The sequence below is a fragment of the Amphiura filiformis genome, chromosome 3, assembly GCF_039555335.1.
Source record: "Amphiura filiformis chromosome 3, Afil_fr2py, whole genome shotgun sequence".
Lineage (NCBI taxonomy): Eukaryota > Metazoa > Echinodermata > Ophiuroidea > Amphilepidida > Amphiuridae > Amphiura > Amphiura filiformis.
In genome coordinates, this window is record NC_092630.1 from 41,390,706 (window position 1) to 41,415,248 (window position 24,543).

The 24,543-nt window shown below is 35.6% G+C and overlaps 1 protein-coding gene across 1 annotated transcript in view; it reads right to left on the reverse strand.

The window, feature by feature from the left end:
- The window catches only part of LOC140148527 (inosine-5'-monophosphate dehydrogenase 2-like), a 49,992-nt gene extending 25,996 nt beyond the window's left edge, over positions 1–23,996 (reverse strand). The window contains 5 exon segments of the mRNA XM_072170516.1: positions 411–507; positions 2,361–2,435; positions 4,440–4,541; positions 9,361–9,409; positions 23,778–23,996. Of these exon segments, the coding sequence (XP_072026617.1) occupies positions 411–507; positions 2,361–2,435; positions 4,440–4,541; positions 9,361–9,409; positions 23,778–23,875 (421 nt within the window). The 5' untranslated portion in view covers positions 23,876–23,996.
- Between the last annotated feature and the right edge of the window lie 547 nt (positions 23,997–24,543).

Sequence of the window (24,543 nt, forward strand, 5' to 3'; positions counted from 1 at the left end):
TATTTGAATGAAATTGAATACTAGAGTGCAAAATTATTTTAAAAGTGTTGAGAACAAAATCAAAGAATTGAAGTAAGATATTTGATAAACATGCCTTAAACCTACAAAGTTGTCAAAGTAATTAGAATTTCTAAAGACAGCTTCATTTTTCAAATCTAGGCAAGAAATTAATTAATTCAAGAATTAAAATCCAAACATAATTAGATTTAAAACCACACTGCAATCAAGTTCCTACCCAAAATTTTGGGAACTCCTTCAGTATCTGGTAAAACAAAAAATTACTTTGAAAATCAATAAATTGTACAAACATATAATTACTTAATTTCACATTAAATATTAAATCAAATAAAACATGAATGAAGAAAATTACAATTAAAGGAGAGATTAAAAACAAACAAAACTGTTCTTACCACAAAATCCATGCTTGGATTTTGCCTGGAATACATCCTTTACTGTATGTTTTGGCCCCATCACTACTGGGTCCACGATGAACCCTTGCTCGTATTTCTAGAAGAAATAAAGAATACATGTATAATCACATCAAAAATTGATAACAGATCAACTCTACTCTCCAATTGTAGACACAACAGTACTTCCAACCTGTATATTAATTTTACCTACATGTATACCTATTTAACTTGATTCTAATACAAAAACCTTTCCCTAACCATAAAATAAGATTCTTTGTAGTATGTAATTGTAAGTCACAACGAAAACCATTGTGAGTTAATGGTTTTCTGATTCTCACCCCTTGAAATGTTACTACAATTTGGCAAAGTACTGGATGTAAGTTTATAACACTATTGGTTTTGTCTATGAAAATTCGCAATCAGATATCCAGCAAAACATGGCCAATTCTATACTCACAAGACATAGCACGTAAATGTAATGCATTTCGGTCACTTTTTCATGAAAACAATTATGGGGCAGGCATTTATAAGAGGAAATATGCTAAATGAAACAAAGATAGAGATGACAAGTTCAAGATAAATTTTGAAACTGGACAAAGCAAACCATTGCTTCATAAGTTAAGTTTTAAAAATGCAAATCAAATTTAAACAGTGTCCATGTAATCCAAATATACTGTATGCACACTGTTGTATATAGTGAATAAAATTTATAACATCAATTCATCTGCTGGAGAGTATTTATTTAAGTACCACCAATTTAATGAACAACACTTGATTAATACACGCACACAAGATGCTTTTAATTAGATTTTATAATTAACATGTACCAGTAATAAAAGGCCAACTTTTTTTTTTGCTTCTTATTTTTTTGTTCAAAAATAACATAAATATCCCTACAGGCATTCTGTGTAATAACAGTAAAGCAATAGAGGGTGAAATTTAAATTAACAACGATGCTGTCACACACGCACAAGATGAATTATTATCAACAACCTGCGACTAAGGGAATGCCTGCTAACCGATGAAGCTTTTAGCACCAACATCTTAGTTGTGGTCTTGTCATATTACATAAGGTACATGTTATATTACATTATGAGCACGAGGCGAGTAGGAGATGCCTCCATTAATATTTTATACTACCGACAGCTACGCATTTTATATATTCACTTTGTGACTGCAAATGTTTTGGCAATTGTTATGAGATTGAGTAGGAGACTACAAAATGCATGTTGTCTTATTGTCTTGAAATAAAATTCCTTGACAAACGATATATTTTGCTCAATATATCTATCAAAACATGTGGAGTTACTCTCATTTGAATTACTCCCTATTCCAGCAAAAATACAGCACTAACTTTTATGAATTAAAAAAATATTATCCTGCTTTGCCAAATGAAACATCTATCCTTGACTCAATCATCTCTGTTTCAATGTACCAGGTATAATTTACATACTTTACAAAATTAAAAATATCTCCCAATGCATTCCTCTCAGCCCTTTTGTTCATATGGCGAAAAGCTCTGCCTCGCGCATGAACAATCGATCATGCCTTCAGTTCTACAATGGACCCCTAATTTTACCAAGATACCTTAAAAATTACATGTACGTCACATTTCTTGGAAGCTGGGCAACATAATTTGAAATGGTCCAATGCTGCATTTCCTTTCAAGTTAAAAATGACATTAATGTCTGGATTTTATCAAATTCTAATTTATTACATATAAATACATGTAGATACAAAGTGGTTAGCTCAGCAGTTTACTTTGGCTACAGTCTGCACAAGTATGATGTAACTATCAATTCAAGAGGAAATATATCATTTAATCCTCATAGTTTGAAGCTTCGATGCAAGAAGGTCAAAAGTGCTTTTCTATTAACTACGCACTTACAACAATCTTGCAATTCAACTGATGTAAATCCAAATTCTTATTAAAAATATAATACAACCAACCTTGACTTTCTTAACTTCATTGGCTTGAAATTCTCCTGTACAATTATGATGTATAATGCCTATTCCACCACAGAGCTGAAAATATACAAATCAAAGGCCATTATCACTCGCATGCAATAGGGATACGGAAAATGTCATTAGAATCATTAACATCTTTTGTCTTGCAGCGACAGACATTGATATAGACAATGATCTACAGAACAGTGGCAGACATCGAATAGACATAGTGAACTACAAGATTTGATTTGACAGTACTATCTTTTTTTTGTAATTTGATTGAAAAGAATGATCACCTTGAGATTTTGCCTATAAATATAACAAATGAAGTGAAGTACCTGGGAGCTAGGATATGGGTCTCTGTCAATTAGTACATCATATTTTTGTTAGTTCAGCGTCTCCTTAACAAAATAATGACACCGGCGGGTTGACATGGTAACCGTTGTATTTTGGTAAATTGCTTGGCAATTATTCATGACATTTGCAAACAATTATTCCTGTACTTCTTTATATGTGTACACTGTACTCTCAAAATACTGGTGGTTTTCGGGGTTTTTTTAAATGGAAAATACATGTCCAATTTTAAGATTTACAAGACAAAGCAGATGTAATGCAAAATAATACTTATTTGCTTACATTTTTTCAAACATCCATTTCATAGGATATTCAATGAGAGTACTGGATTTGAATTCTTGGAATTTCATTACCTAAATTTAGTATAAATGCATTTATAGAGAGCTCTGAAAATATATTACACCTATAGCAATAGACTGCAGTACTGGTATCGAACTACATGTATAATTTATATTTTTCAATTTAAAACAAAATTATTTCAAATTCACCATTCCTGAAAAAAATAACTGCAAATGTGTTCAAAATTAACAAATATTCATTTTGTAGTATGGTCAAAAATGTGATAAAATCCAGCAAAATTTATGAAGCAAAATCCATTTAAATTTTTTTCAGTTTGCATGCATATTTTTGTCCATAGCAGACTACAAAATATGCTAATTATACCTCATTCAAATTGGACATGCAGACTGCAGTTCCAGGGAAAAGAATTATTTCCATTACGCAGGAAACAATAAAGATGCAAAGGAAATTGCACATTTTTTGACTGCATCTCATAATCCATTTCCGTGACAAATGGTTTCGTACTGTTTGATCACTTCATATGCTGATTATCTGACATTCACAATGTTTGAACATTGACATTCACAATGTTTGTATAATCATACTTGAGTTAAAAAGAAATCAATTTCACTGAAATTTGTTCCTCTGCAAACTCTGATGAGAGCATCTATATTATATGGGTTTAATTGGCAGTACAGCTGCCTACAAATGATGCACAAGGCCAAAAAGGAGTATTATTGACTGTATTGAACGACTCCATAAATCTCGCTCCTTCTCGCTATGACGTAATCAAGAAATGATCAGGGAAAATGTCAATTTTACTTCAACTTTACCACAAGATCAATATGATGAGCTATGTCTGCAATAGCATTCTGCAGTTACACAAAACAGGGAGCAAAAATAATCAATCATGTACCGTACCTTTAGTTTACCATTTTGTTATGAACATTAATTTCTTTGCGATATGTTTTCCCATGATCATCTATTAACACAACACACCTCATCTTCAAATTAACCCTCATCTTGGTATGGTTAAGATGGCGCCGATCTTTTAAAAATGAATTTGGTTGATTTTTTTCAAATATAATGTTTGGGCATTTTTGGATTCAGCAAAATTCATCAATGTGCTTGTAGGAAAACAAATTAATTAATTTTGAAATAAAGGCTTTAAAATTAAAACATTGCATCTGCCATAGAACACTATACTAAAGTTAAGCGGTCAAGATTAAGTGGGTTTTCTTTTATTCAAGGTTATTATTTTGACATTTTAAAATATTTGGTAAATAACAAAATTTGACACTTGACAGCAATTGTTTACTATCATTACTATGGCTTTAATCTCCTTAAATAAATTTCTACAAATTAGATCATCATATTAAAAAAAAAACTTTTAAAAGGAAAATTTAACACCATTAAAAATCTACAAATATAATGTACTATTATACTTACTGCCATAGCGATAGCCATTCCACTCTCGGTAACAGTATCCATAGGCGACGACACAATCGGAGCCTTTAGGGTTACATTCTTCGTCAAGGCACATGTTAAATCCTGTGTAAAATGAAATATTTTCCAACCTTATTAGACTATGCCATAGTCGATTTTTAAAATTTTACAGATGCATCACAAGTAAGGTACCGTAGATTGGGGTGAATAGGGACGCAGGGGTGAATAGGGACAAACATGAGAAAAGTTTTTGAAATCTCATTTTTTCACATTTGGTAAAACACTTATTTTTTTTTATTTCCACATATTGAAAGAGCAATCAAACAGTGTTCAGAAAATGGTTCAGCAGATGTTAAAGAATAAATTTAGGATACAGGGTGTCCAAAATAAAATTATTTAAAAAAAGTTCTAAAAAATGGGGTGGTCAAAACTTTCCTGCTCCCACGGCCACTATTTTAGAAAATGAGCTGGAAATTCACCAGGACCTAGCCTGTTAGGTCCTACAACTTTCTCTAAAAGATTATTTATTAATTCTGACAGGAATTTTTATAACAATTTTTTAAATATTTTTCAGGTAAAAGTCACCTAATACGGGGTGAATAGGGACACCCTTGCCACAACCACCCTTACCCCACCACACCCTACACTACCACCCTACCCTGCTCCACCCATACCCCACTACCCTCATGAACCTACCCCACCACCTTAACCCTACCACCACCACCACCCTTAAATCACTATACCACACACTGGACCCACTAGCCTCATTAAACCTACCATCCCCACCACCCTATCCCACTACCACACCACCCTACCCAGGCTACCACCCTCATCCACCCCTAATACTATCATGCCACTGCCAGACCTCACTACCCCACACCCCTACCCCAGCACTCCACCATCCTACCCCACCATCCTACCCCACCTATCTACCCCACCACCCTATCCCCCACCCCACCACCCCTATCCACTGCTCCACCACCACCACCCTATCCACTACCTCTACCACCATGATACCTTTTCTTATACCCCACCACCCTGATCCCACTACCCCAACACCTTACCTTACCCACCTACTTCCCTACCACCCAGAACCCTATCCCAGCCATCCTTACCCCACCACACCCTACCCCTCCTCTTCTTGTACTGACGAGCCTGATCAACGTTGTCAAGAAATCAGATTTTATCAGTTATGATGGTATGAATTACCTTGACATGTTTCTATTGTTTTTTAAAACTCACTTTGTGTCCCTTTTCCCTCCATGTGGGGGTAAAAATGCAAGTACACTCATTCAAAGTTGTACTTTCCTTATCAAAACCAGTGCTGTCCCTATTGACCCTGAAGTAGGGGGTCAATAGGGACACCAAAATTTTATTTAAAAATATATACCCCCCACATATATTCAATTTTTTATAATGGTGGATTAAAGGCATCATGGGTGGACATAATATGCCCTCAAAAGTTTGGCTCATGGGGCTACAGGAATAAAACTACAATCTAGAGAGTGCCAAAACTGTCCCTATTCACCCCAATCTACGGTATTCATTTTAAAAATGGCCACAAAAAAGGTTTATATAGTGACAGTAAAAGTATGCATATTATCGAATGCAACATTTCTTGGCATTATAATGAGAGCTTATTTACTGATCAATTTTGATTTTGGAATCTATACCAGTTTATTGATTGCAAAACCCGGAGTTAAAATTGACTATGTACTCGTACTTGTACTTTGAGGAGCACTTTGTATGGGAACTTATGTCCCTAACACAATCAATCATACTCGTCATCTATTTGTTATCATTCAAACCAAGCACAGAAGCACAAGACGTACCGTATGCCATTAACCAAATGAGAGTTTAACTTTCATACCAACACAAAGTGCTGCAAATTCAACAGAAATCACAAGCCAGATCCAATTAAAGATGCATTAATTTTGCATCATGGCTAAGTTTATATTTTTCTGGACAGCTTTTCCATAGATGTCTGTGTTAAGCATTTTTTAACCACAACTGGTCTAAGAATTCAAATAGTTTGTCGTGTTTTGTTTCATTACAAACTCTAACATCAAGATCTACATTACATGTAGGATTCATTAATTAATAGGCATGTAATATTGTTACCAGCATGATTTTGGCCATAGCAAATTCTTTATTTGAATTGTTTATAAAAGAAGACCAGAGCACTAGGAAGTTCATTTGTCAAGATTTAGTTCAGATTCAGACATTCATTTGTCAAGATTTAGTTCAGATTCAGACATTTTCTTGACCATTTCTTGACTTTTCTTAACTATTTCTTTACAATTTGAATAAAGAAATAGTTAAGAAAAGTCAAGAAATTTCCAAGAAAATGTCTGAATCTTGAATAAATCTGAACAAACGTATTTCCTAGTGGAGAGACCAATCATTTTTCATATTTTGACTCCTAGGACTGGACCCCATTGTTAGACCTGATATTTGGGCTACCTGAATAAACCAGGGATATGGATAAACACAATGGCTCAATTGCCTCTTCCAGGAATTGTTCTATGACATGTTGTGAGGACATAATTATGATATTTAATAAGGTCATTTGAAAACAAAGAACGGATGATCAGGCCAACAATACAATGGGTCAGAATTGGGGAAATAAATAACCAAGGGTGCAGTGATGCATTTGATACTGATAATGAAAAGATATAATATTAAAGTTTCCCAGAACTTTTATATCACCTTCTTATATTAAGCTGACCAGATTTGACAGACAATTTGCTTTTATGTTTGATATATATATGCCCTATGTCTTATGCAACTCCATTAAAACAAAAAATGATATTTACATGTAAGCATTTTAAGAGCTTTATTTTCAGTTAAAATTCTTTGCCCCATCGTTTGGCTTAACATGTTGAATGAAGACACAGCTTCATTTTTAAGATGGGGTGCATTCTATGATTTTACCCCATTTTGAGTAACCTTTTGCTGTCTCAATGTTAGACATTCAATGCAGAATTATAGGCTATATAATTCACTAATCCGTCCAATGGTTGATCCCATCATGGTCGGATAAGAGAGGTTGGATTGTTACCTGGCTAAGTGGCCATAACATGTACATGTATGCTACACAGTATTCCTTATGTAGAAAACAAAATTAAACATGAACATCAATGAGCATACAGTACATGTATGTACTTGCAGCATTGGACGCAAGACATTTTTTTATAGCATCATCAGCTTGCACCACTTGATTTTTGTTACATTTGCACACTTCACTGTGTAAGTCTAGCATAAAATTGCTACATATGGCATAAAATTGCTACATACATGTATTTTCAAAATTGTGTAGCAAAGCAACAAAATTGAGTTATGTTGCGATACCGGCTATGGCAAACGCTGCATACTTGACAGACTCTCTTGACATTATCAGATAGGTACAACTATTCTTTTTTCTGAATCCTGATGACCAGAGGAATACTTTGGCAATTTCATTTTAAAAAGTTTTAGCCATTTTAAATTTCAATGCTCAATGACGAACCAGTCAACTTGATTTTGAAATTGGTTGTCTTGAGAAGCAACAAACATCAAAACCTAAACTACTATCCCTTGACCCTCCTCCATTTTGATTATCCCTGCATAATACAACATGGTAGTGTGTCTTGATACATGTAGGCCTACATGTATATTCTCAATAAATGATCCCCAGATTCATTTCTCAGAACTTTCCTTCACCTAATCAACCATGAAACCTTTGCAAAAGAAGGCACAATGTTTTTCAGGGAAAAAACTTTTCTTTCAAAAGTCTGTGCACGTTTTGACCTTCAGCACAATCTAATAGACTTTTTTCAGGAAGAAGCCTGACCTTTACATTTAGACCTTTTCAGGAGGACATTTTATGAGATACATACACCAATCATGCCAAATCACAGTAAACAAAACAAACACACCTAAACAATCACACACTGGCGACACAAGCAATATCAATTTTGAATAATTTGCCATAAAATTTGTATTTATACATATTTTTTAAAAATCTAAATTATTTGATATCAGAAGGGCATCATTCTTCGTGCTCCATACTTCGTACCACAAAAAATACTGTGCAAACATTGCTATCCGATCCCTTAAGTGGAGAAATTACAGATTCATGTAAAATGTCTTATTTTCTTCAATTACACAGCGTTTGGCTTAACAACTAGGCTATGTTAGCACATCTATGACACTAACAAAGGTGCACAAATCAGAATTTTGATGATTTTTGCAAACTTCTGGATGAGCAAATCACTGAATAGGCCGAATGATCAAATTTCCAGAAAAGGTTGATTTTCCTGTTCAAACATGCAACATTTTCTGTAATTATTTGAGATCACTGGATATAATCAACGAAGAGCATAATTTCCTACAGAGAATTAGTCCAATTGAGGAGCTGATGACCTTGACACACTTTTAAATTACCAGGATTACATCTTGCTGTTACTAAGCCGATTTTCTGCTTGCTCTACTCACCAAGCTTGAAGTTGCCTTTAATGAAGTTCAAATTTGAAGTGTTGTAAGCATGCACAATTCGATGACTATGTCAACAAGACATCTCAATTCAAATCGGCTACAAATTATTTTTTGAAATGAATTAAAAACCTGGTTTCTTTCTACATCATGGTTATTTGTATTTCAGATTTTCAAAGCACATAATTATTTCACTTTCTCTTGACTCTCATTACAACTGCATACATCTTAAATCTACTCAAATTAACAAAAACATCTATGTGTTATTATATTAAATCAAAAAATTATATTTAACAAAATGATGACAACAAAAAAGTTATTTTCTATATAAAATAACTTTTTTTAAAAATAATATATGAGGCATCATCAGTGCCTTGGTTGGTGGCCCTGGTCCCAAAACACAAAGACAGCACCCCCACCCCCATGATATCTGTACCAAGAATCTACTTACCACTTCATCTGCTGTAAAATCAATGTATCCAGGAAGGATCAGGAAATCACTAGGAAAAAGCAAGACAAATTAAAAATATGATTAGAAGCCTAAATTTGAACTTCACCTTTAATTCAAGGCTGGGCAAATTCTAAAAACCATTGTGATTTTTCCCGGAATTTTTTTCCTACAAGTGCAGACTTTAAAAGAAGATAAGCGCACTGCAGTGTGTTGTGCTCTTCGCATCCAAAATTTTGCAGTCAGCAAAGTTCAGTGAAAAATATTTACCCCGGTACTTTATAGTGAAGTGAAATAGTATACAGATGACTACTGGTAAATTACTTGGCATCCCCCATTCTGAAGGCATCAAGGGATGGGGATTCTGCAGGATCTATCCTCAGTAGGTTCCAATCCCGGCTGGATCTCTGGAAGAAGAGGCAGCAAATTGGTTGGAGTTGCAGTTACCTGTCCAGAGCTGTGACCTCTGGTGCAGGATTTCGCTTTGTAGAGGTACTCCCTTCATCTGATATCAACCATATTGTAGCGGATGTGATACCGCATTGGCATTCTGCTTTGGTATCGTCTGCTTTCCAGTGTTGGCCATTGGAGGTCTTTCAGAAGGCCAGTTACGCATGTCCTCCGGTCATATTTACCCGTGACATAACGTGCACCACTGGGCTGAACCGGCTCAACCTTTATATTGTGTTGAGTATGTGGGTCCCAGTCCCCGCGGCGTATTTGACTATTGGTCGATCATATTTAAGGGGTACTACACCCCTACCCAATTTTGTGCCTATTTTTGCATTTTCTCAAAAATTATAGCGCATTGGTGACAAGTAAGATGTATATTATAGGGGCAAGGACTACAACTACTGCACTGGAAATTATATTTCAACACAGACAACAGTTGTGGAGTTACAGTCAAAAATGAGGGAAAACCAATATTTGATCAATAAATCAATAACTACTTGTCTTTCTTGAGTTGCTGAATTTTCAGTGTAGTAGTTGTAGTCCTTGCCCCTATAATATATCTTACTTGTCACCAATGTGCTATAATTTTTGAGAAAAATGCAAAAATAGGCACAAAATTGGCCAGGGGTGTAGTACCCCCTTAAAATAAGTCATGTAGGTGGCTTCTTTGATTGTTTTGTTGCAGTGATGGAAATTGCCCCCCAGAAAAGCACTGCTTGAATTTATTTTCTTTGTGGTGGCATCGATGTGGTCATTGAAATTGAGCTTGGAATCCACCAGAGTGTTTTGGGTGTGCAGGTTGGTTTGCGTTTGTTAGCGATTCTTAATCTTACGTCCTGACATTTGGATGGGTAGAATTCCATGAGCCAGGTACATGTATGTTTCCATTTCTGTAGTGCAGAAGAAGAGAGGAATCTGAAGCAGGCCAATTCCACCGTTACGGACGTTACAGATACATGCAACTTGCAACTTTTAAGTGAATAGCACACATGTTTGCTGTTAGGATAACACTTTATTTCTTAGTATGCTACTGGTACACACTCTAATGTTCAATATAATGAAGCAATTTTGCTTTGGCTTTCTTAGTTAATTAGCTACAGAAATTAGAAACGAGCGTTACGGACGTTACGCGAAAGTGCCTGCCTTTTTGACAGATGGTACATATCCTTTTATCTCCACTCAGTTCTGTGTTTTATTTTTTTCTGTTAACTATATTGAGTAAGCCCTGACTCCATTCTATGTAAACATGAAAAGTAAGTTTGAAATTAATACTCCTGTATCGTCCTACACTGTTGATTTAGTGTTACGGACGTTACATTTTATGTCAAATGTAACGTCCGTAACGTTTCTCATAATGAAAAAAAACTGTCAAGGTACTTCCTCAGATTTTTTTCTTTATTATCTTGCAGTAGGTCTGACATCAATCTATGGAGGCATGATTAGCTAGTTTGAAATAAATGCTCCTGTTTTGAGCAATGTTCCAAAATTTTGTTAAAAATTTCCAAAAGGCACTTTTGGCATGGAATTGGCCAGCAGATGATATTCGATTTGATTTGTTTCACTCAGTTTACAGGGATAATTTGATTTGTTCGGGTTTGACAACCCTGGATAACCCAAGAAAGCCTCTATTGAAGCTTATTTCCATTGGGGTCCATTTGAACACCGAGACGGGTTGGGAACAGTCAGGGGTTAACACCCTACTCTTTTCGAAACTGGCTGCGAAATACATGTACAGTTATGGCTCTCTGCACACGAGACCGACGGCTTAACGTCCCCTCCGAAGGACTGAGTACTTTCATGATTCATTGACCCAATTCTAAATGAACCATGGGGAGAGCGGAAGTCTGAATTTAATCTACAGAAGTTGCCAATCAATTTCAGACTTTCTTTTTCCCAAGTCAATATCCCAGCAAATCGCCACCACCGGGAATTGAACCCGGGACCTCATACACTATTATTACCCTAACCATTGCGCCATGCTCTCCCTCATACTCGAGTCAGTACGGTAACTACATATGAAACATGAAACCTTGCTCGAGAACTCTAGCCAAGAATTTGCTCACCGATAGCTTCACATTCTAGGCTAGAGACCATTGCATTCAAAATCTAGTCGGATTCGCTGAAGCATGACACCGTGTAAAGCAATCCCAGTGGGCACAAGTTGACATGTCAACGTTGAATCAACGTTGAATCAACGTTGAAATGCAAATCAACCTGATTTCAACGTGATTTCAACCTGAAGTTGAAATCAGGTTGATATTTCAACGTTGATTCAACGTTGAAATCTGGTTGAAATTTAAATCAACTTGATTTCAACCTTATTTCAACCTAACATTGAGTAAGGTTGAAATAAGGTTGATATTTCAACGTTGAAATTAGGTTGAAATTTCAACCAGATTTCAACGTTGAATCAACGTTGATTCAACGTTGTTGAATCAACGTTGAAATATCACTTCAACCTCATCTTGCGGGCTTTTATTTGCACCAGAGCTAAATAGTTAACTAAATACTCAGAAGACAAATTCTAGACATAGCAAGTGTATAATAGCAAATAGGTCTAAATGGTTAATGAAAAATATTAATGTGCATGCACGATGTGCACCATCCACGATGTGCACCATCCACAAGACTGGGACAAACAGTGTCGGAAAAACCATCTCAGTTGTAGGCCTATTCTTTTTCACTAATAGGCCGAGAGCTAAATAGTTAACTGAATACCTTCAGAACAAGACATTAACATGTGTAGGCCAATAGCAGTTATATGGTTAATGAAAAATATTAATGTGCATGCACGTAAAGTAAAATTTAATATAGGCCTACAATAGGAGCCTATATGGTTTTCGATATTCTCAACACTTTCGGATCGTGCATCCACATTAATATTTTTCATTAACCATCAGCCTGCTATACACATGCTAGTGAGTGGGGGGGGGAGGTGGGGCGATCCATACAATCCCCCCTTCCCATGCATGTTGACGCCTGTATGTCAGTACATATGCCGTGTTTCTGACCAAGTAGCTCCAAGTTAACCTCATATTTGACCACCGGCCATTCTAGCCCCAAAAGGACCAAATTTTGCCCGCTTCGTGCAAGTTTATTCATATCATATCACTTTAGCTTTAATATGGCATTTTTTCGCGCGCATACATTTGTACCATATACTGGGTACAGTGATGTTCTTTTTCATATAATTATGGCCTATTTTCAACCAATAATATAGATTGCTCAAATTTTGGTACCATTTCTGTATATCCACCTTTTCGTAATTCAAGGTTATTGACCACTTCGCTGCCGTTTTGCAAATTGAGATGAGAGCAGGCCCTTTTTTCTCTTTAAAGCAATTGATTTAAATAGTGTATAAATGATGCACCAAGTGGCTTCAATTGGACCTTCATTTTGCAAAATTTTCCAACTTCTGATAGGGGAACATCTCCCTCAGACACCCCCTCTGCCGTGCCCTCTATTATTATTATTATTCAAGGTTTATTACAACAATGCATATGGCAGCCAAAAGGCTGAATTACATACATGCTACAAAGAAATTGGCAACAACAAAACACAAAATATATCATAATATCTGCGTATCGATATATGCAACTGGCCATATTCGCTTCTGCTTTCGTGCATTTGCCAATGTTTAACCCAATTTATAGGCAAAAATGAGGGAAAACTTGTCCACATACAAAAGGCTTCAAGTTCATGGACCGCTCATTTCACAAATTCGGCTTTTTCAAATTTTACACACTGATAGTGCCAAAATTGTCCACCAAATCGCTTCAATTACCGGTAGGTCTTCATTGTGCAAAAGTTACCCGGGTATATTTCTACAAGCGTCAAAAATTGCCCCATCCCCCCTCTGTCTGCTCTAGATCTGCCACTGCTATCACCCCCCCCCCATGACGCCTGTATGTAGGTTCCGACCATTTTTTGCGCGACCATCTTTGCACCATAGGCCTATTTATCAGTTTAGCTTCAATATGGCAAAATGTTTCGTCCCCTTTGCGCGAATTTGTAGGCCTATACATATCATTTTATTCTAATATTAGTAGTGCTCGGTGCGCTGGATTCACAATACTTTTAAGCAATTCCCCCCCACCCCATGTCAAAAAGATATCTTCGCCACTGCCTACTATACTGTCTGCATGAAAGGTTTTGTTGTTTAATTATGTTTTTAAATTTTAATGCAAAATGGAGTCTTTCTACATCGTTTAGTTTTCCACTTCTTCTTTTCATCTTTTTCTTCAGCCAATTTCTTCTTCCTGTATAATGAACATTTCTGTTAATATCATAACCCCGCACCTGACCCGTCCATGTACCTTTTTGTCCTCCTTTCATTTTTGGTGAGAATTCTCCCCCTGAATGATTTTGAGGTAACGGTGGTCTTTTGGAGGTGCAAACGATCAAAATTAAGGTTCTTTCTTGCCTTTCTGGTTGGAAAATCGCCTGGAATATACCAAAATTAGCAGTTTAGGTGTCGTTTAGAGCTGATATCAGTCCCGGGGTATCAGTCAGCGCTAAATTCAGCGGCTTTGAGCTGCGCGGTTTTTCCATCGAAGCATACCCAGACGGTCATTTGTTTCAGTGGCGGCACTACGTTAGGCTGGGGGTGAGGGAGAATTTCCCCCTCCCAATTTTTTTTTTTTCTTGCCCGCCTCGCACTTTTTTCTTTGCCCCCTCAAGATTTTTAAGGCAAAAACCCAACCCCTTACAAAAAAATTCCCTTTTTGTGGCAATTTTGTGCAAAAGTGTTGCTTTTTTGTCCCCCTCCCCTGAAATTCATGTTTATGTTACGACCCCCCAGCAAACATAATGAGCTGCAATATGTATAACATATGGGATTTGTCAAAGATTTAATGCAGTTATAAACTCAGCATTCGATTTGTATTTTGCATACCCTGAGGAAAATTCAATGTGCACAAGGGGAACCGTTTTCCCTTTTGAGGATGGGGCATGTTCGCCCTATTATTTTCCCGGGCGGACTTAACTCAAACTGGTGGGCGGACCTGCCCCATCAGCGTATTATGCAAAATATTTATAATTATACCATTAAACAAGGTAAAACTACTGAAAAACATGTTTTTTGTGGTATCAGTATTAGGCATACTCATACCACCATTCATGTCCTAATCCATAACCCCCCCCCCCCCGAAGTTGTAAAAAATACATTTAAGCTCTTGACCCCTACATTTTACCCTGACCACGACCCCTGCAATAAATTTAGTAACTCCTCAGAAGATAATGAATGCCTATTGAAATAATGTTTGTATTGAATATGTTATTGTTTTGCAATGTTATAACCTTTTTTCTTTTTGATTTAGGGTGAACTTACCCCACCATATGGGCGAACCTGCCCCAACAAGGGACAAGTTTGCCATTTTGCAATTTTTGTTTGTTTGCGCTATCCTGTTGCTATAAGGCCCATAGTTCTGATATTGTGGTCGTACATAGCCAAGACGTAGGTCTTTCACATGGGCTATTATCATTTCATCCCTAACCTTAAAATTGACATCGCCAGGCTAGCTGGTCAGAAAAAAATAGGGCGAACACTCCCCGCTCCCCCCTAATATTATGTGGTAGCTAAACACGCTACTTTCGAACCTTAAGAAATTGTCACTGCTGTTTACATGCGGTTAACACCCCCCCCCCCCCACCCCACACACACACACTTATGAAGTCCTGCACGTCATTGCTGATCAAAGAGGGCCTGTCGTTAATTCTCCCCGGCCCGTAATGGCTCTCAAGTGCACTGCAATTTGGGGGCCCATCTGGCCCAATGGTAAATCCGCCCTGTGTCTATTTCATAATAATATTAATTAATATGTCAATAATAAATTAATAATTAATGTACTATTAATTTATCTAATTACTAATTTAACTGATTAATAAATATAGATTAAATTTTATAATTTAATTATTTATTAAATAATTTGATTAACTGAGTAATTACGTAATTTATTGATTATTTGATATTGATTATTTATTTAATTATTAATTAATTGTTTATTTATTTTAATTATTTTAAATTTAAATCATATATTTAATTACCGGTATTATAATTTAATTATTTATTAAATAAATTGATTAACCAAGTAATTGCTTAATTTAATAATTATTTAATATTAATTATTTATTTAATGATTAATTCTTTGTTTATTTATTTTTTATTTAAATTATAGGCCTATATTTAATTATTATAATGTAAATATTTATTAAATGATTGGATTAACTAAGTAATTGCTTAGTTTAATAATTATTTAATATTACTTATTTAATTATTAATTAATTGTTTATTTATTTATTTAAATCATTTATTCAAATTATATATTCAATTATTATAATGTAATTATTTATTAAATAATTTGATTAACTAAGTAATTGCTTAATTTAATAATTATTTAATATTAATTATTTATTTAATTATTAATTAATTGTTTATTTATTTATTTAAATTATTTATTTATATATTTATTTATTTTTAATAATATGAAGTTGAAATGTATTGCAAATTTGCAATGCCTAATACTACCCAATTGCATTGCATATCACCCAACACTGTTATACCTGAGTATTGGATACTGCCCAACACTACTTAGTTACCAGCTAATTAATTGGAACAAGCAGAAGGAGAAATGATGCACATAGCTTTGAACTTATTTTGTAAATAAAAACTGGTAAGTACACCTTTATTTTTCTGTAAATTATTGTATGAATTTTGATTGATTGTGAATTGTGCATTATCAGGAAACAAAATAAAGCATTTAAGTTCAGCCAGCTTGTAATAATATGACATGTATCGTGTGTATGATAAGCTTAAATTTACCATGCATGCATGTTTGCCATGCTCATTGACCATGTTGACTAGGTCTACATGATGGTAATTGGTATGCATAATTGTTTTGTATAATGACCTGTCTAAGACTAGCAAGCAATAGCATTTCTAGGTCCAACTTACTCAGTTACTCTGCCTTCATTTGGTGTCTGGTGAATTGTGTTTTGCATGGATTGTTACTTTAGGCTTACAATTATACATGCATGACATGGCTTAGCTTAGCCTTAACTTTTTACATGCTTAGGCGACGTTAGGGCAGGCACTAAGTCTAAGCACATGACATGAGCAATTTAGCATGCTTGGTACCGTCTAGCTGTTACTAAGTACGAGTATAAAGCTGATACAAAACTAGTTCTAGTAGCAGGGGTACATAGCCGCTTTCGCCAAACGTTTGACAAACATTTGGCGATCAAAACGCTTGCCAAACGTTTGCGGCATTTAAAATGTTTGACAAACGCTTGTGCTCGGCAATTGTTTGACAAACGTTCGGCGAAAACGGCTGTATAGGGCTAGAACTAAACACTCCAGTGTCCGCAGGGGACCCCCGAACTTGCAGAAAATTAAAAAGTAGGGGGTCCGGAGTAAAGTTTGGTGAGTCCGAGTTGCACAAATGCAGCATAAATAGTATGTCTGCAATAAACGCTAGATTGAAAAACTGGGGTCTGCAGGGACCCTGAACTTGCAGAAAATTTAAAAACAGGGGGTCCGAACTCTATTTTGGTGGGTCCGGGACCCCAAAAAGCAACCTAGCGCTACCCCTGTCTAGTAGTACTAGTAGTAGTACTGACTGGGTTAGGCCTAGCCCTAGGTTAGCCTAGGCATAAATAATGTAGCAAAACATGATCAGCACAGACATGATGATTGTCTTATTTTGGATTTTATTATGGTGCACATCACTACATCAGTACATGTGTAGCCTACCCTACGGCGCATGCTAGGCTAGCCTATAGTCAAATGCAGCAAACCTTTGACGAGCGCGACTACCGCGATGTTGCAAATTCGGCGCTAACAACGCGTATGGCGCACAGTTCATTCATAAATTTCCACTCAGCAACAACAGAACGCCTTAGCAGCCAATCGGAGACAAGTGCGTGCAACGCAGTAAATACGCGATGTATCCTTACAATACGCGCTCGTCAAAGGTTTACTGCATTTTAGTATAGGGCAGGATAGTTTACAATGAAATGTACCTGGCAATACATTGCAAATATTGTAGGCCTAGCCTAGTACTAGCTAGACGAGAAACCAGGTTTTTCTATCAAGAAACCAGAGAGTTCTCAATTATTTGTGCATTCATTTAGGCTTGCTATGCATAAAGTCCAGATGTAAAAGGTGATACATGCCATTTTTAAACTGTTTGCACTAAGGCCACCAACATCTGCCATAAGAATAAAGCATGGTTTGCTAGGCATAGGGCCCATTGAATGCCTGTAAAATGAGGTCTAACCGTCTAATGCTGATGCAGAAGAAGTGACAATCCATGATGCTATCGGTTTTAAAATGGCATGTATCGCCTTTTGCATCTGAACTATACTCTGATCAGCTCTTAATAGGCGGGGACTCATAATCATCATGGATTGATATAGAACGGCGTACACACAGCTGGGCACAGCACTTACGCGAATTGCGTTTTGCGTGAAGACGTGTGGATGTACGCGTGCGCGCGTTAGTTGGAACTTTATTGACTCGCGAAGTAACAAAAACCGAATAATTCCCGCCTATTAAGACTAAGAGCTGATCATAGTATAATACAGTTTTAACTTTTGATCTCAAATGTTTTTGTGAGAAATAACTGGACATGTCTATTTTCAAGTATTAAAAAATTAATTTTTGGAAATATACTTTTAGTAACCTCTGTCTCTTCTTTTAAATTTGTTCCTTAGATGCATCAACACAATCCGAATCATGCATCAAGCAGAAGAGGGAGTATGTTGTAAGGTGATAAGATTTCAGGAGAGCAGTGGTACGGTACCAACAATAATAATAACAATGTAATATCATAGGGCTTCGCATTTGATTAAAAAATAAGGATGTAGACCCAACTTCAGAATAGACACGGATGATATAAAACGGGATCAAAGCTTCGCCATAAACACCTTGCGCAGAGCAGTCGCAAATTTTCTTTTACATGCATTGGTTGATAACACTTGGAGCAACAAAACTGGTATCGGTTCTCTGAAGCATGTGCTATGGAAAAGAAGCAGAAGTAAACTTTTCTGAGTCCTCTAGAAAAGATGAATCAAAGCCAACAGAAGTGACTTGGCCCTAATTAAACAAAAGTTTGGTACTTTAATACGCTGATAATAGTGATATTGAAAACTTGTCTGGATTTGATGAAAACCATATAATTTAAATGGTGACAATGTAGGCCTATGCCTTCTCGCAGAAACAAGAAGCAAATGCCATCAAAGACCCCCAGCAAAGACCAGGGTGAATAACCCTATACTGAAAAAGGTTTTTTTTTTTTTCTATCGGAAGGGGGGAAAGAAGAAACGAAAAAGAAAAACATATAGGAATTATTAAGGTAGTAGCTTGGAATATACTTTAATGTATGCCTACGTCTGCAATTCTGTGAAGTTCTGGCCAATAGCAACTAATGTAGAAACGCCAAAAAATATATGTGCCAAAAATCGCTTGCCCTGCCTCCTATCGCTTGTCCCCATCCTTTTTGACATGCCAAACAAGTTCCCCACCCCGCTTTTTGGCCTACCAAAATTGTTGCCCCCCATAATTCACGGGGTACACATAATTATTGAACCACCCCTACCCTATATAATTTAAAAACATATTGAAAGTGTGCAAATAGATAGGTTGAGAGAACAAACCAAAAGTTCGATTATGTCCTTTAAAGAAACGCCCATTTGTTAGAGGAAGGGGTCAAAAACAGGGTAGCGTTAACCCCGATTGGGGTGAATAGCCCCTAAATTTAAAAAATATTAATTTTTCACCCTCTATATTGGGAATATGTGCAAGCTCGGGGTGAACTCTGACCCTCTACTTTAAACCTTACTCCTCCTACCCCTGACACTGCAAAATATTTTTCACCCCCGAGATTTAATTTTCACCCCATATATTTGATTTTCTGCAAGCTCGGGAGTGAAAACACGGGAAAACAACTCCCGACTTTCGGGCCTTAATGCTACCCCTAAAGTGTGATTATGTTTAATATTTAAAAATCGGTAAAATGTTATCTTTTGGGTTAGAATTTTCAACATTTCACACTTACGTTTAAGGAGGGAAAGGGATCACACCAAAAGCACTTTATATAGGATTAGGATGTCATCGAACCTCTGTTTTGTTCTATAAGGCCAAATAAAAAAATAAACATGTTTCACGCCCCTCCGCTTCCTTTTTGAGGTTTCTTCAATTATATTTTTATTTTTTGAAATTCAGTCATAACTTTTTCTAAAAATATGTCTAGGACCTAGAGATGCTTTCTATAGCCTTGCTGATAATCAAGAAACACTTTTGGAAAGTTTTGTGATAATTAGAGGGGGCTTTTTATTTTTTATCATAAAATCAGTGTAAATACCCAGGTATTTACACTGATTTTCTGATAAAAAATAAAAGCCCCCTCTTCCTCCTCCTTTTTTTCAAAAACCGGACGTGCAATATGTTTTTATTTTACTTGGCCTAATGTTGTTACGTTTTCTCTCTACTTTCCTGACTGTGCCATTTGTCTCTATTTCTTGTCTCCTCCTTGTTCTTTCGCTTAGTTATTTTGATTTCTGATTTTTGGTTTGCTATTAACTTGATGCCTTTTTTAGTATATACTTTTACTTATTAATTTCTTTCCCTCATACTATAACTTCAATCCTCCTTACTTTCAATTCTTTTATTTCATTTCTGTGCTAATTAACTAATTTTCTTCTTTTTTTGTGATTTTTCTCTTTAAATAGAATTAAGTACCGGTATACAATATATGAATTTGTGAAACATTATGTGCAAAAACAGAAACGTTGTAATTAAAATAAATGCAAATTACACAACGTTATAAAACTACTTGCATATTATTTTTGTAATGAATGATTTTATTCAAATTCTTTCTAGTACATGTTTAAGAGAATGAAGTGATTATAGGATTGATTACTATTATATTAGGGCGCTATAAAACAAGACTCCAAGTATTCGACGTAGACTACCGTAAAACCCGTCTAAAAGCATATATAGTGTTTTTTATAAAAGCTTAATTAATTTGAAGCAAGTGTTAATATACCAATACAATAGATCGGTCTTAAAATAATACTTGTTTGTATATGCTTGGATCCGTAATTTATTTGCTCAAACTCCATAATGGCGACTGGATTAATGTAGCTTTCATCAGAAGCACACTATATGCTTGTAGAAGGGGTTTTACGGTATTTGATGTAACATATCTACGTTTTTTTTGTTTTTTTTAATAGTCCAGTCCCATTCTATTTCCAGTTATGTTTAAGTTGTAACAAATGTTTGATGACGTAAAATCAATAAAATAATACGTAGAATATCTGGTAGAAATATATTATCGATTTTACGTCATCAAACATTTGATACAACATAAACATAACTGGAAATAGAATGGGACTAGATTAAATAACGCATAGGCCTAGATAATTATGTTACATCGAATATTCTACGGCCGAACCAGAGTCCCGGGCCCAGAGTATTTCGCACTTGTGTCATTGATATTCGTTCAAAAGACGTTTTAATTTCGTCCCGAGATATTAGTCCGACGAAATTATAGGACCTGTTTTTTTCTCAGATACTAAAGTTCTATTAGGCCTACTCATGCAGACTCTGATCGCTCAAGAAAGTAAAGTAAAATGTAGCATTATATTAAGGTTCGTGTTTGAGTCATTGATTTTGAGTCTTTTTGTTTTAAATGTTTTTAGGCCTACATTTTTGTATTTTATTTATGCTTAAATGAGCTCATCATGTAGGCCTATGGAGGCTATAATTTCTTTTTACTTTTTTTAAAATCTTTTTTTAATCGAATAAATTGTTACAAAGATTAAACATGTTAAATCTTAAAATTTATATAAGTCCAAAACATTCTTAAGCAACTTTATTTTTTTTTTTTTATCGGATGGCTGTTATAATTGCATGCCATTCTGTTCTGTCGTTCTTTCTTTCTTTGATGTTCTTCTCTGATAACTTTACGATATACAGATATTATATTGATGCAATTATATACTTTAACATGTTTAAGATCATAATAGGCCTATATTCCTTCAGGTTATACTATGTATATTTCTCTTCTTTTCTTTAACGTTACTCTATTTGTAATCTTTGATATTTCTTAGAATGTGTTTTCTTTCATTTTCATAACTTTATGATTATTTTCTTTTTTAAGTAAGAATAAGATCATGCAACATCATCTGAAATGAACACCGTCCTTTTAAATAAGCATGTTGTACATCCATTAATAACATCTGACGAATGACAAAAGACAAAATTGCTTTAATGACTCAGTAACCACCACCATGCGAGATGAAATTGAACCCTGATTTGACCAATATTAATGATACAAATGTGAAATATGATTATCGAATAATTATGAAATTGGTTTTGAGTTTGTGCGACTTGATTTTTAGGACAAATTTAAACTGTCCTTTTACAAATATGAATGATGTAGGCCTAAGTGCGAAATACTCTGGGAAAATTTAGGTCTATAGATGATAGTATGTCGTGTTCAAGCTTTTGCATATCAATGACTTTACTATACCTGTAGATAACTATTCTGATTGAAAGTACGTTAAAATCAAGATGGAGTTTGGTGTAAAATTCTACTTAACTTCCCCAATCGCCGCGCGCCGGGCCGCGAGCACCCTTTCAATGCAATATTCATGAAAGAAATTTGAAAATGTGCACGAAGCGTGCATCGCTTTTCTTCAAGGAATTCGCCCCCTCCCAAGGATTAAAGCCTATGAAAATTAGGTTGAAATGAAGTTGAAATCAGGTTGAAATGAAGTTAAAATTAGGTTGATATCAGGTTGAAGCTAAAAAGTAATGTTGAAATCGAGTTGAAATCAGGTTAAAATTAGGTTGATATCGGGTTGAAATGAAACGCAAGGGTTGAAATCGGGTTGAAAGTGGGTTGAAGTCAGGTTGAAGCTTCAACGTTGATTCAACGTTGATTCAACGTTGAAATCAGGTTGAAATCCGGTTGAAATTAGGTTGATATCAGGTTGATATGAAACACAAGGTTGAAATCGGGTTGAAATTAGGTTGAAATTAGGTTGAAGCTTCAGCGTTGATTCAACGTTGATTCAACGTTGACGAAAAGGTTGATGTCAACGTTGATATATCAACGTTGATTCAACATTGATTTCACGTTGATGTGCCCACTGGGATGGGAGTTCAGAAGTAAACACAGCCGATCATGACAGGAGATTGCATCAAAAATGTTGCTAAAATTACACTTCAGCAAAATTTTACACTGTCCAAAATAGGCAAATCTTGCTCAAAAAGTTAAAGTTTACGCATCAAAATAACTTTCATCCAAATTTCAACATCAGCAGAATAAATAACCTCCAGTTCAAAAAGTTGCACCGCTGTCCGACCGAAAAATGATCCGATAGCAACGCACTCTAGCATCGAATGCGCAACTATCGTGTGCAAATTCAAAGCTAGAGTTCTCGAGTAAATGAAACCATGATCTATACAATAATAAAATTACGTTTGCAATTTATTATGTATAAACAATGTCAAAAATAAGTGACACCCAAATTGATGTTGTTTACGCACTCTGCTCTGGGCGGTTAATTAATGGAATGAATACGGTACTTATACTGGGTCTGGAACTCTGACAAGTGAAATGTCGGAACTCTGACAAGTGAAATGTCTGAAGAACTTCTAGTACAAAATCATGTAAATGCAGTACACGATCAAATCACAATGTATTATAATATGTATGTGGCTCACCCATTTAAAATTTATACAAGCAGACAAACAAAAATATTTTACACTGAATTTACTTTAAATTTATAATTTATATTTAAATATTATAAAATAATATTATCATGAATATATTCTTATATTGACTAAAAATAGACCTGTATCAAAATTCTATAGACTTGCACACATATATACACGGCGGCTGCTGTGTACATGCAGTGAGTGATGTGCAGATAATTTATGCTAACTATTTTTGTCTTACTTGTATGTCAGACCATCTCCACCATTAAACAGCTGTGATGCAGGACATCCATCTTGTGGTAACGGTGTGGGCCCATCACTTATCAAATAGTCGGCCATTCTGCGAAGAAATTCAAGGAAATTTTCGTCTTAGCTTTTGTTCAATTCAGCTGGCTGGCTTGTTGCTATTTCACAAGTCACAACCACATCATCGACTGCAGCCGCTAATCCCGCATGCATGCATAAACACTCGTAAAGCACGCTATCGACGCTATCCCATCGTGTACCACAACAACAAATATGGCGGGAAATTAAAGGAACTTCGCATATTATTTGCATAATTGATAGGGTGTAGTCTCTTCTACAGTATATATATGCTCGCTTTGCTACCTGGAATACAAGTCTTTGGGTGTTTTATACTAAACACGTTCATCGACGGAATTTAAAGGGCTACAACAAACTTTGGATTTAAGTCCGGGGATTCAATCAAGACATGACAAAGTTAAAAGTTTGTTTGTTTGTTTGTTTGTTTGTTTGTTTGTTTGTTTGTTTGTTTGTTTGTTTCTTTCTTTCTTTCTTTCTTTCTTTCTTTCTTTCTTTTTTAGCTTTCTTTCTTTTTTAGCTTTCTTTCTTTTTTAGCTTTCTTTCTTTCTTTCTACTCAAGTTTCTTTCTTTCTTTCTTTCTTTCTTTTGTTCTTTCGTTCTTTCTTTTCTCGCCCCTTGCTTTTACCCTTGGCGCTCGCTCCCCCAAAGCCCCCCCCACCATACACTCGCATGGCCTGAGCGGC